Source organism: Notechis scutatus, chromosome 1, assembly GCF_049901735.1.
Source record: "Notechis scutatus isolate UNSWTSFEM ecotype Mainland chromosome 1, rNotScu1.2, whole genome shotgun sequence".
Classification (NCBI taxonomy): domain Eukaryota; kingdom Metazoa; phylum Chordata; class Lepidosauria; order Squamata; family Elapidae; genus Notechis; species Notechis scutatus.
In genome coordinates, this window is record NC_142009.1 from 224,066,444 (window position 1) to 224,079,308 (window position 12,865).

The window sequence follows — 12,865 nt, forward strand, 5'->3', positions numbered from 1 at the left end:
AGAGGAAGGAAGGAAGAAAAAGCAAGAAGAAAGAAAAAGAAAAAACTGGCTAAAACATCTTTTTCCAGTAAAAAAGGAGCCATAGTTTAAGAATTATGCTCAACGCTAAACAAAGCTAAAATCATAGGTAATCAGGACTATGCCTGAGCAAATATTTAAATCTGCCTAAAAGACATTGGGCTATGTCTTCTTGTTCCAATTCCCTCAGTTCTTAATGTTGCCATATACACTGACAAAGGAGTGGCTATATACTCAATTTTGTCTTGAATGCAAATGAAACTGTGAATAAGGACTTCAATAGTCTCCGGTTTCCAATCACACAGTAAATTGCTCCTTCGACGGCAAAGCAAATTAACTTCTCCTTCAGATCATTCAAAGGATTGCTAGAGGACCACATTCTTAGTTGAGCAGGTAAGCAATATAACCTCTCCTTACATAAATACATGAAAGCTTAATTCAAAAATATATATTTTATTTGCACTTATGTAATAGAGTCTTGTAACAATAGATTTTTTTAATTAGAAGAATCGTCTGCACCTTAAAGGCTGACAATAATACAAATAAATGGGTAAGTTAAAAGACTGCAATACATCATATCAGAGTGGTAATACATACTACATTCATTATTCCCAGGCACAAGTTAAAGAAGGATATGCCACATGTGGAAATGCAGAAGCAAAATGAAAAGATTAAAATCCATATCTCACTGAATACAAATATATGGTTCCTTATTATGTTTCCGGGTCCACTCTGAATCCTTTCTTGCCATTTATACATTGGCTGGAGGCTAGCACATAACAGTACATTAGAGCCAGAAAGGTGTTGCTTCCTGATCTCTGGGGAAGATTGTCAAAGTCTTAAATAGTTTCATCCATCTAATCTCTGCTGCCCACAATCTGCAAGAGGAAGGTGAAGATATAAACAATGTCTGTGTAGATCTTGAGGGCGCCATAGACGTACTCTTCAGGGCTGATAGTGTGCTTCCTGTTGCCCAAGACCAGTTGAGTATCATAGGCAAGAAACTGTAAAAAGCCACAAAGTAGCAGTTAGTTAGAAGGGACAAGAAATTATTCAACAATAAAAACCATTCTCCTTGCCAAGAGCTACATCACAAAAGAAGGAAATGCATTCCAATATCTGTAAGTCACAATCAGAAAGGATGCACGATGCAGTGAGCAGATGCCTAAATCTACTCAAGAGTTTTCAAAAGTTCTTCTCTCTCTCCTTATTTACTTCCATTCGATTTTAAAGAAGAGCCATTTCCCTTCCACCCCCTCCCCCCACGACTCCTCCAAATTTCAAATGCAAGTTTTTACAAAATGCTCAAAAATAAACAAACAAAAATATAATTGAAACAAAACAAGTACGAATCCTTTCAAAGACAACAGGAAAGTTACAACTGGGTAAAAAGTATTTTCAAAAGACACTTGGGAATAGTATAATTCTGAAGCCAAAAATAGAATCATGTAAAAATAAACCCACGATTTACTATTCTAGCACTTGGATTTAATGTACACAGCAGAGTAGATGCAATAAGGGAAAATTATTCCAGTTCTATTTGTAATCACAACATATTCATTCCATAGTTCAAAATCCGTCTCCTTTTCTAGATATTATATAGCACCCCCTCTAATTATAGGTAAAGACAGAATCTTTACAGAGATAACCTATAAACTTTATAAAAGCAATCTCATTTCTCTACTGATGCACCCATGGACCCAAGTAAAAATATACCTTCAAGAGAGGACAGCATTATGATTGTAATTATAATTCTAGTTTTGCACATATTTTGCTTAATTTTAGATTTGTGTGACAGAGGATGGATAACTAAGTCTACAGAAGGCAACTTCCTACTAACCAGAGTGAAGGCGATTGCACCAATAGATGCATAGAGCATATGGAGCCAAGGAACCTGCAAAAAGAAGAAAAAAATGAAGGTGGTCTACATCTATTTTATTGGTTTGAATTTAATTAACTCTAACAACAGATTTTTCCAGACTACAGCACAAATAATAGAAGAAGGAAACCATTATCAACTCATCATTCATTTTAAGAGACAAAAGTTTAGGGCAGGAATCTTCAAACTTGACAGCTTTAAGACTTGTGGACTTCAATTCCCAGAATTCCTCTTCCTGTCATGTTAGCTCAGCAATTCTGGGAATTGAAGTCCACAAGTCTTAAACTTGCCAAGTTTGAAGACCCTTGCTTTAGGGCTATTAATTACTCAACAATAGATCCTGTCTCCATGTTCTCTCTTACTATGTGGTCTCTCAGAGCAGTAGATACAAAGACTGTTGTTTTTTTATGATTCATTTTTATTAGTTTACCAAAGTATAAAATACAAAGAGAAATTTTAAAACCGTAGAAAACTGAGGGGGAGAGAAAAAGAAAAAAGGAGAAAATATGATGTAAAGAGGAAAAAGAAAAGAAAAAAGCACCTACTCCCAACTCTCTTTAGCAGAGTAAAAGATAACATTACAACCTCAACTTTCCACTTTTACACAACAATATATACTAGCCATTTCTGTAGCAACAAACCTATCTAATCAGCAGAAACAAAATCAAAGTTTCATTTTCCCCCATTTTGCAAGTGTAAAGTCCGGAAGCAATTTCCAAATAGAAGCAAAACTAAATATATTCTCTTTGGATAAAATAGTCAATTTAACCATCTCTGCTTCTCCTTGCTGTGGGGAACAGCGCATGCTTCTGTTTACTCATTACTTTTTATAAACTGTCATAAGGCTGTGTTGTTTTGATTTCCATACTGTGGGGGATCATAATGGTTGGACTGGGCTGTTGAAAACAGGAGAAGATGAACTTGGAAACTGAATCCCAGTTCAGAAGCAACATGTTAACTACTATAGTATCCTGGTTCTAGGAGAGGTTCTAGGACAGGAATACCCTTCCAAATGCAGTAAAATTATTCAGAGTCACACATCTAAAAGGACCATTGGTCCCCAAGCCCATCAAATTTCTACCAATAATTTCTTACGTATTTGAAGGACAGGACTATGGCTGTGATAATTCCAGTCACCATGACAACGATGCCCAGCACACAGAACAAACCAGTGCAGGATGTGAAATCCACCTGCCAATGAAAACAAGACACGGTTTGGGAGAAGCTGGCATATAGCAGGTCACCTTTTGTGTACAGAGAATTAGCATCCTTTGTAGGAAATTCCTTAGCTTCACCACCCCCTTATGTAAAAAGTGCCCAAGCATATGCATAGACTAACACCATACTGAAATGTTATTCAAAATGCAAAGTGTGTAGGAAGAAGATTTGTAAGTTTTGGTTCTCATATGTGTTATGCAACCAACAATTTTCAAAGAAACACTAAAACTATGTAAGGAATGGGAAATATTAAAAAAAAAACATAAGTACTTCATACACATTTTACTATGCTTGCTAAATATTATTTCAAATTGAGATGATTATGATTGTGATGAACACTGAGAAAATCTATTGGAAAGTGTTATTTCTACAATGCTGTGACTGACCGTATGCCCTTCCTAATGGTGAAAGAACTATTCCTTGATAGTTATATTTAGTGTATATTGTGAATTAAAAGACAGCTGCCTTTTATGCATAGTCCTTTTACAGAAATGTAAGAAATCCTTGAATCTGAGCCATTTTGAGCTTTCACAAATCTGAACCATTTTGAGCTTTCTTGCCTCAGGCAGAAAGGTTCTGATGTTGAATCAAGCCAAATTTTAAGATCCAAATGACCATTTTTGAGCCTGAAACAAAACAGCCCATCTAAAGCACAGATTTTCAACTTTATCAAAAAGACGCAAGAAACGTTTGGTGTCAACACTGGAGGAATCCAATCTATGTATCATCAAACAATGCTGACATTGCTTCAGAGAAAGACACTTCTCACCTTTGTCTGGAAACAGAAGATGGTAACAATTATGGACACAATCGCTGTAATGAGCAGAGAAATTAGAACAGCCTTGGTAGAGTACATGCTGCAAAGAAAGAGTTAAATAGAATAATTTCATCACGTGATAATTTCAGTGGTTCTGTTTTCTTAGTTAGTTAGATATGGAAGGAACTATACAGTAATAAAACAGCACTTTGGCCACAGTGGTTTGTTCAAATTTATGCACAATTTGGGGTACCTGAAATTCTTTTACCTATATCAGAATCCCTAATTAAATATGGGTGGTAGAACATGAAATATGCAATTCAATTTGCGAACAGAGTTTCTTTGGTAGAATTCCTTAGTGATCTCTTGCTTGGATTACTGCAATACACTATGTGGAGCTGCCCTTGAAGACCACTTGAAAGCTACACAAATCCAGAATGCTAAGGTAGGCTCACAAAATACCATTCTCCGTGAATTGCAGTTGAAAATCAAGGTGCTGGTTGTTATTTACAAAATCTCACACAGAACCAGGTCTTAAGGATAAGGATCTATCACCGATTGTCTCTGCCTAACAATATTAGATGCTCTGTGTTAGATGGCATGCTCCCAATCCCCTTTCTTAAACAGTACCATCTCATAGGACCTAGGAAGTATGCCTTCTCCGTCCTGCCGAACAGTCTCCCCCCTGAGATCTGGATGGGCCAACCCAGCTGGTGATTAGAAAGCCCCTGAAGGCCTGGCTCTTCCTCCACCAATAGGCCCAGAATGTTACATGAATTGTGAAATGAATTTTGACCTCAACGCTAGAGATGTACACACGTTCTTTTTTTCAATTTTCTTTTTCCTCCCTGGATTGTGATTATTTAGCACTTTGTTGCTTTTAACATTACTAGCTAGCTTGAGTCATCAGCGGGTGGATGGCTCAATATATAAACACATCCCTATTTTTGTGCCATAGAACCTCTTATCCAGAGTTTCTCTGAAGATGACTTCAGTATGATACGCCGAGCTTCAACAGTGATCAAGGCACTTCTCCATAAAGTGTTTCCATCACTCCTGGATCAATACACACTTCTGTGATCTTACACATTACCTCTTCAGCAGCCTAGCAGAATCTAGAGTTTACTTATGTGTAGTTGCTATGCAAGCAGAGCATCTCTGCAGCCAGTTTTTAGTTGAAAGTGCTGTAGTTCTCTGAGATGGAGGGAGCTCTTGCCTCACTCCATTCATCCCAGGCTCTCCTGGTTCAGTCACCCTCATTAACCCTTTAAAGAGGATGGGGCATCTCCCCTCAGCACTTCCCAGGAGAGGGAACAAGATGACATCAACAAGATTTAGTCAATTTCAATGGAAGACTTGAACCTGCAAACACTAGGCTGGTCACCTTCTCTAAAGAGAAGAAAGAAGCTTGCTTTGAAGCTTCAGGATTTGCAGCATCTCAGATCAAGAGAGTGATTTCTCCACTTGTTTTCAAGGCTGATAGATCTGAAGACAGACCCATATGGTCTTTAAATGTTTTGGATAAAATGGAAATGAACACAGTAGTAGTAACAGCATGTGTATCATCTCCTAGTCCACCGAGAGGTACAAATGAGGAAAGAGCTGTTGTGGAAATGGGGCTTCCCTATATATATCAAAAGGTGGCATCATTTTATCTACAATTCTCCCTTAAGCATTTATTTAATAAAGTTACTTTCTAAAAACTGAATGGCTAAGTGTTGAATAAAATTATAACAAAGATGTTGCTTAAACAGGTACCCAGAACTGAGGTTTGTTTTCTTCACAGAAGTATTGGACAGCCTTCCATGAAGTACACGCTCAAAATATTTAGGCAGAAACCAAGCTTAATTGAGCAGATAGAAGCAGAATAGACATAGACTACTATTATACTTTACCTAGCAATGGTGCCTGTCATGAATCCCATCGCTAGTGTCTAAGAAAGAAGAAAAAGAAGATGACCAGCTGGTCCCCATGCAAATGTGCACACATATACACCAATAATCTTGCCTTCTACTATCGAGTGTGTTTGATTTATAAATTTCAGATTTCAAATGGCAGGCTCAATGTCTCCCTTTGTCTGTACATGCAGGAAATCTTCTCTTTATCCAAGATGGCACTGGATATCTATGCTGACTACTACCCTGAAGCAATTCTTGACTGATGGCTATTATTTTTCAGGGTGCATTTCAATTTATGGATTTTTGTTTGTTTTTATTGTATTATCATTAGCAACCTCTGATTCTTTTTTGCCACAAGCCAACAGTTTATTCCATAGTACTCAGTTTCACTGCTGCCCATTTCAATGTCAAAAACACATCACCCTATATATCCATCTCATTCTACTTTCAAGCCATGACTGGATCTGTGCCCTAATACTAGTCCTTGATTTCAACTTTGAACCTCTCAATTTGATCTTATTTGCACTTTTGAAAGGATACGTGGGAAACAGAAAAGCACAGTGCAATATTTCAAAAAGAGGGCAAAACAATGACTTAGTAATGATGCATTTTTAAAGTCCAACCATCCTACCAAAAGGAAATTCATGTAATTTCAGCCACAATTCATAACAAAATCATTCACTTACAAAGATAGACAGAAGGATGAGGTTCCATGGAAAACGTCTCCTGCAAGAAATCAACAAAACCAGATCAGTTCAGCAATAGGGTTATTTCGAGGGGACACAAGACATGTTACAATTTCTGCTGTTAGATGTCCATTTATATCAAAAAGTATTGATCAATGAACATAAATCAAGTGAAGTGAATTGATTCCCATTCAAATCAAAATGCCAATATATCTAGCATTAACTCACCGTGGGCCCTCACAGCACACCAGCACCAGGTAAGTGACCACGAATACAGCACTGGGAAAATGAAACAAGCATTATATTATTTTCAATACATCCTTGGCAAGAGCTTGGCACTCTACTGCAAAAACACACAGGCTATAATCATTTTGCAAATCTTCTACATCGTGGTATTGTCAGGGGACTTGAGAGCACTTTGCTTTGCATCTTCAACATCAAGAAGTGCTATGTGCTTTTCTTTGCATCCTGCATGTCTCAGCAGTGTCAGATCTCACTGCAAATATTTTTATGTTATCTTTATCCCATCACTTGTAGGTGACTGGCTACAGCACAGAGTCAAGTGAACAGCTGCAGGAACTGAGTATGTCTAGTCTGTCAAAGAGAAGGACTAGGGACAATATGATAGCAATCTTCCAATATTTAAGAAGTTGTCATAAATAGAATAGAATAGAATAGAATAGAATAGAATAGAATAGAATAGAATAGAATAGAATAGAATAGAATAGAATAGAATTCTTTATTGGCCAAGTGTGATTAGACACACAAGGAATTTGTCTTCAGTGCCTAAGCTCTCAGTGTACATAAAAGATACAAGGGATAAATCATGATCATAATCATCATAAATACATTCATCATGAATCATAAGATACAACACTTAGTGATAGTCATAGGATACTAAATAAGCAATCAACATAAATCATACTAGGAAACTAAATAAAACAATATAAATTGTAAAGACACAAGCAACAAAGTTATAGCCATAAGTAGAAAAGGAAATAGGTAATAGGAAGGATGAGAATAATAATAGTAATACAGTCTTAGTAAATAGTTTAACAGTATTGTGGGAATTAGTTGTTTAGCAGAGCGATGGCATTGGGGGAAAAACTGTCCTTATGTCTAGTTGTTCTGGTGGTGCAAGGCCCTATAACATCATTTTGAGGGTAGAAGTTGAAACAATTTATGTCCAGGATATGAGGGGGCGGGGAGGACTACCTATTCTTCAAAGCACCTGAGGGCAGAACAAAAAGTAACGGATGGAAACTTATCAAAGGAAGATCCAACTAGAACTAAGGAGAAATTGGACAGCAAGAACCATCAGTGGAAGGGCCTGCCTCCAGAAGTTGTGGGTTGGGGGTTTTTTAAGAAGAGATTGGCTAGTAATTTGTCAGGGTCTCCTGCGTGGGCAGAGTTCCAAGGTTCCTTCCAACTCTGTTATTCTGTATTGTGTTTCTTCATCCAGCCTGAGGATCATGACAGAGTCTCATGTTTAGTTTCATCCGATTTTCACCAGCTCTTCCCAGATATCAAGAAAGGTTTTTAAGAAGGAAAAAAAGTGCTTTTACAATTACCGTGAAAAGCTCAGAAAATCTTTTAGCCGCATCAACTGATAGAAGCAGCAGGATTAATTCTTCTTTGCCTCTAAGGTCAAAGCAACGGATGTTTTCTTGGTTAACCCTAACCCTTCATGAGGACAGCTATTCTTATCTGTTAACCTAAACAGCCAACGTTTCAGAAGATACTAATACTAATAGCTCTAGGACTACACAAATTTAATTTTTTATATGTGTAAAATACAATTTAAAATTTGCAACATGGTTTATGATTATATAAAGCTCCCGAAACCCTTTTTTTGTGTGCGGCGTATTTGTCTTTGATAGAAAAAGTCTCATACATCTGCATAAAGCAGAGGTCCTCAAACTTGGCAACTTTAAGACTTGTGGACTTCAACTCCCAGAATTCTCCAGCCAGGTATGCTGGGAGTTGAAGTCCACAAGTCTTAAAGTTGCCAAGTTTGGGGACCCCTGGCATAAAGAATCATCTCTAACATAATGTCCTTCTCATAGGATAAATTCATTGTTAACTTTATCCTACCAAATCTCAGTGCCTGAGTGTAGTGATTAAAGACACTGGGCTAGAAGCTGGGACACTGTCAATTCTATTCTGTCTCAGGAAAAAGCCAGTGGAGTGACTTTGAGCCATCACTCTCAGCCCGGGGAAGAATGCAATATAGCAAGCTACTTATGAAAAATGTTGCCAAGGCAATTTCATGGACTTGTTCAAGTAGTCACCAGGAGTCAAGATTGCCTTGAAAGTATAAAATTATACAGTATAGCAAAGATTTCCAGCATGAGGTAACCAGCTTCCCATGAGATGTATATGATAGAACACATCCATTCATATCTATCAAGAGCCTTGGCAGCTGGATGTATCACCGTAGTAATGCTCTGTAGAAAGGGAATGAACTCACATAAATATAACTTAAGCCAATGTTCAGGTAAATTGTATAAAGCTCAAGCCGACTAAATGTTGCTCAGCTGCAAGTTTATCATAGTTTTTTTTTTTCCAGAATAGCCAATGGGCATAAATGCTGGGAGTTGGGATTGCAAAACTTTTAGAGAGCCACAGGTTCCCCAATTCTGCTATAAAGTTAAGAAGCATAAAACGAATCCTCTAAGCATACAGAAGAAAAAAATGGTACTTACTAGGATGCGTAGTACACAGCAACATTACGCCTCACAAAACCTGACACAGGTTCACTGTGGAGATTGAAAAAAATTATATAGAAAATACGTTACCAGTGGTTACATCAGATATGATTTTAACAAAGAATATTTTGTTCCCCTCTCCATTGGGACACCACGGTTTTCTAAGAATATCTGGTTGTTCCTTCATTTTCCAATCTCTTTCTCCCATGCTAAAAAACAAACAAACCCCAAAACCAAACCTAACAGTTTCCCATGTATCATAAAAATTACAAAAACAAACTGACACTAGTCAAAATTCAGCCAGAAGCGCATTTATTCACAAAATATATTTTAGTAAGTGCTGAATACAGACACAACTTGGCCAAGTGCACCACAAGCAGGTATGCAAGTTATGCATTGCACAAAGATGCCATGGCATGGGAGGGGGATGCCAAGCGATGAGAATGACAGCAGAAGGAGTCCCCCCCCCCCAGTTACTGTTCCGTGGGTCTGGACAACAAAAAGAAGAACAAAGTACTGGGAAATCACAGCTGCCACCTGACGTAACTTGATATTCTGGAGGTGAAAAACTTTTTGCACAAACATCAGTGGTGGTCCTACAACTATCTACTTGTCCCCTCCCTACACATAAATGCACATATATCCAGTGTTTCTATCTCACTAAACATCCTCCATTCAATCCTGGATTGTAGCAGGATGTGGAAGCATAGTTGGCCGATTTTCACATCCAGAGAATAGCAGAACTGATCTCAGAAATACTTACACAAAGGTGAAGATTGCAATGATGCCTACTGTCACAAGCAACTGCACGGAGATAATGCCATAAACCTGGGAATCAACAGATAAAGGGCATCTGTGTAAGAATGGATTGCTTCAACTAGCCAAACAGCCTTTCAATTATACCTCTATAATTGAAGGACTTCCTTAGAACTATGCGCAATGTTATATTAACAGCATAGAGAAAGAGAATTTGGCTTGCTGCAACCACTCCCTTTTTATATAACCTAACAGATATTATTGGCTTCAAATTCTTTGGCTGCAAACCATAGTTTTCTTATCCTTGTCTCTTATCCTGGAAAGATGACCTGGTGTCCTTTGGAATTCAGCTCCTATCAGTCCTATGACAACAGCATGGGATTGTTTGAGTTGTAGGCCTGAACATGTGGAGAATGGCAGATTGACTACCCCTGTCTGAGAGGGATGCAAATCTAAAATGGCTATCACCTATCATGCTCACCCAAACGAAAAGCTAGGGATGTAGTTTCAAATAGATTTTTGTCTCCCATGATATTTTAGAGGGGATAGGCTGCCGCTTCTTTTTGTTATTGTTTTTGCATCAAACATTTTTATTAGGTTATAAAGTTATTGTAAAATACAAAAATAAATAAAAGAGCAGTGAAGCGGGAAGGAAAGGGGGAGAGAAAAGTATTAGGAAAAGAAAAAGAAGCATTAACTTCCGACTCTCTCTGTTGCAGTAGAATAGAGCGGGGTCTCCAACCTTGGCAACTTTTAAGACTTGTGGACTTCAACTCCCACAACTCAGCTTTGCTGAGCTTCAACTCCACTTTGCTGGCTGAGGAATTCTGGGAATTGAAGTCCTCAATTCTTAAAGTTGCCAAGGTTGGAGACCCCTGGAATAGAGCATTAACATTAACATAAAATCACAGTTTTTTCCCCCTATAATAAGAAGTCACTTCTATAAAGATCTATCAATCTAATCTGTTGCTGCTGCTTCTTGAAATTCCAGGTTTTGGAGCAAGCACTTGGGAAAGCGAGTTATCCAAAAGCAAAAGGAAAAAAAAAATCCCAAATGCACACTGGTACATTAGTGTTTCTTATTAATAACCCTGTTGCACTTCCTGATAGGAATTCCCAAACCTTTCGGGTACAGATCCCTCCTGCTGATCACGGTTTTTCATCTTCCAGTGCAAGGCAGGATAACTTGGTCTTGTTATCAAAGACTATTTGAAACACTGATCTTCCCTGGACAAGTCTGTATATTGCCGTAATGTGAACCCAGAGTTTTTTTTTCTTTTCAAAAGCAGCATTCAAGAAAGCAATTTTCAACAAGATCAGTGCACGGCGGGTGCCTTCAGCTTACCTTGCGGATAAAAGTGTGCCTGACTTTCTTATCATCCCAATCGGCCACATGGAAATCACTGTCGCCTCCTGAATCAATGACATAGAAAGACAAGATTTCATGGCCTTGCATATTGGTGCCATTCTTCAGACAAAAAAGAAGAACAGGCCAGCAAGCTCTTCTCTCCTAAAGTGATAGGGCACTTTCAAAACTGGCATGCCATATCCACAAAGCGATAGATAGGTATACCAAATCATTTCTATAAAAGGCTTGTAATAATTCAAATGACACGGCTTCACCCTGCCTTGACGTCCATGACAGATTAATTTGCCTCATGCTTTCACATGGATCACAAGATTAGTTAGCGCCAAGTTATTGCTTGCAGCTGCAGAATATTCTTCCTTATAAATTATCTTTACACTGTGCACATTTATTGCACAAAGTCCCTTTTCAAAGGCATTTCTATTTCAAGATCTTTGTCTTGAGAGTCAGTATATTTATATTCAGTATATATCATTCCTTTGGTTCTAAGGAAACACTTCTGGTATTTTAACCTAAACTTTTTTCTTTCTTTCTTCACAAAAGAAGATAAAATCTTTACAGGTGGTCCTCAACTTATAACCATAACGGAGCCTGCCTATGTCGGTTCTAAGCCGTGACAGTCATAAAGTGACCTGATTTTTCAACATATTTTTTTTGGGCAGCAAATGGACATTGTTCGCTATGAGCCATGGTGCCGCAGTGGTTAGAGTGCAGTATACTGCAGGCTACTTCTGCTGCCTGCTAGCTGCCTGCAATTTGGCCATTCAAATCTCACTAGGCTCAAGGTTGACTCAGCCTTTCTTCCTTCCATGGTTGGTAAAATGAGGATCCAGATTGTTGGGGGCAATATGCTGACTCTGTAAACTGTTTAGAGAGGGCAGTAAGTCTAAGTTCTATTGCTATTGCTATGGGGCCAGTTTTTGGCAAAAATGTTGTAAAATGAAGTCATGTGACCATGACACCTATAAATGCCTGAAAATGTAGGCCAATTGATCAGCACTCAAAAGATGGTCATGTGGTGATGGTGGTGGACCGCCATCAGAACCTCAGACCCAAGTTATAAGTTGGTTTGGGAGGGGTCTGTTGTAACTTCAAATGGTCATGGTGGTAAATCAGGGATTGCCTGTATATAAAATCTTTTAAATATAAACTCATATTGTATCATATTTAATTTTACATTAACACTCTGGATTCTACTAATAATAAACTGATATTTATTACTATTACTTCATGGTTTCATGTTTAGAAAGTGCTAAAACCAGTCAGAATACATTGAATACTGTAGTAAGCACTAGGTTTTAACCAGTCTGACTGAAACTGTACCTGGGTAATTAAAAGTTGATAAGAATGTACTAATCTGTGTGTAGTCATATTTAGATTGATGTAAGTCATTCCAATCCACCTAACCAAACCCATTTCCTCAATGCTGGAGTTCAGTCTCTGCTTTGCAAAGGCAAGGAGAAAAATCAATAAGCTGAGATTAAAAAAAGACAGATCAGAAATAAAAGTTAAAATAAGCAAAAAAAAAAAAAAATAGTAAGAGAACACCTGTCTGATCTTGATGAAAACAAATCACCGG

General features: G+C 37.9%; 1 protein-coding gene across 6 annotated transcripts in view; it reads right to left on the reverse strand.

The window, feature by feature from the left end:
- Positions 1 to 455: 455 nt before the first annotated feature.
- The window catches only part of LOC113410794 (protein lifeguard 3-like), a 56,660-nt gene continuing 44,250 nt past the window's right edge, over positions 456 to 12,865 (reverse strand). For 3 of the 6 annotated variants that reach the window (XM_087950367.1, XM_087950365.1, XM_087950366.1), the window contains 10 exons: positions 11,266 to 11,330; positions 9,928 to 9,992; positions 9,162 to 9,215; positions 6,685 to 6,735; positions 6,457 to 6,496; positions 5,768 to 5,805; positions 3,885 to 3,972; positions 2,993 to 3,088; positions 1,859 to 1,912; positions 456 to 1,022 (listed from right to left, as the gene is read on the reverse strand). In XM_087950367.1, the coding sequence (XP_087806493.1) occupies positions 876 to 1,022; positions 1,859 to 1,912; positions 2,993 to 3,088; positions 3,885 to 3,972; positions 5,768 to 5,805; positions 6,457 to 6,496; positions 6,685 to 6,735; positions 9,162 to 9,215; positions 9,928 to 9,992; positions 11,266 to 11,330 (698 nt within the window). In that variant the 3' untranslated portion in view covers positions 456 to 875. Of the gene's footprint in view, positions 1,023 to 1,858; positions 1,913 to 2,992; positions 3,089 to 3,884; positions 3,973 to 5,767; positions 5,806 to 6,456; positions 6,497 to 6,684; positions 6,736 to 9,161; positions 9,216 to 9,927; positions 9,993 to 11,265; positions 11,334 to 12,865 lie in introns of all 6 variants that reach the window. The other 3 variants (XM_026665528.2, XM_026665527.2, XM_087950364.1) reach the window with 1 other exon arrangement.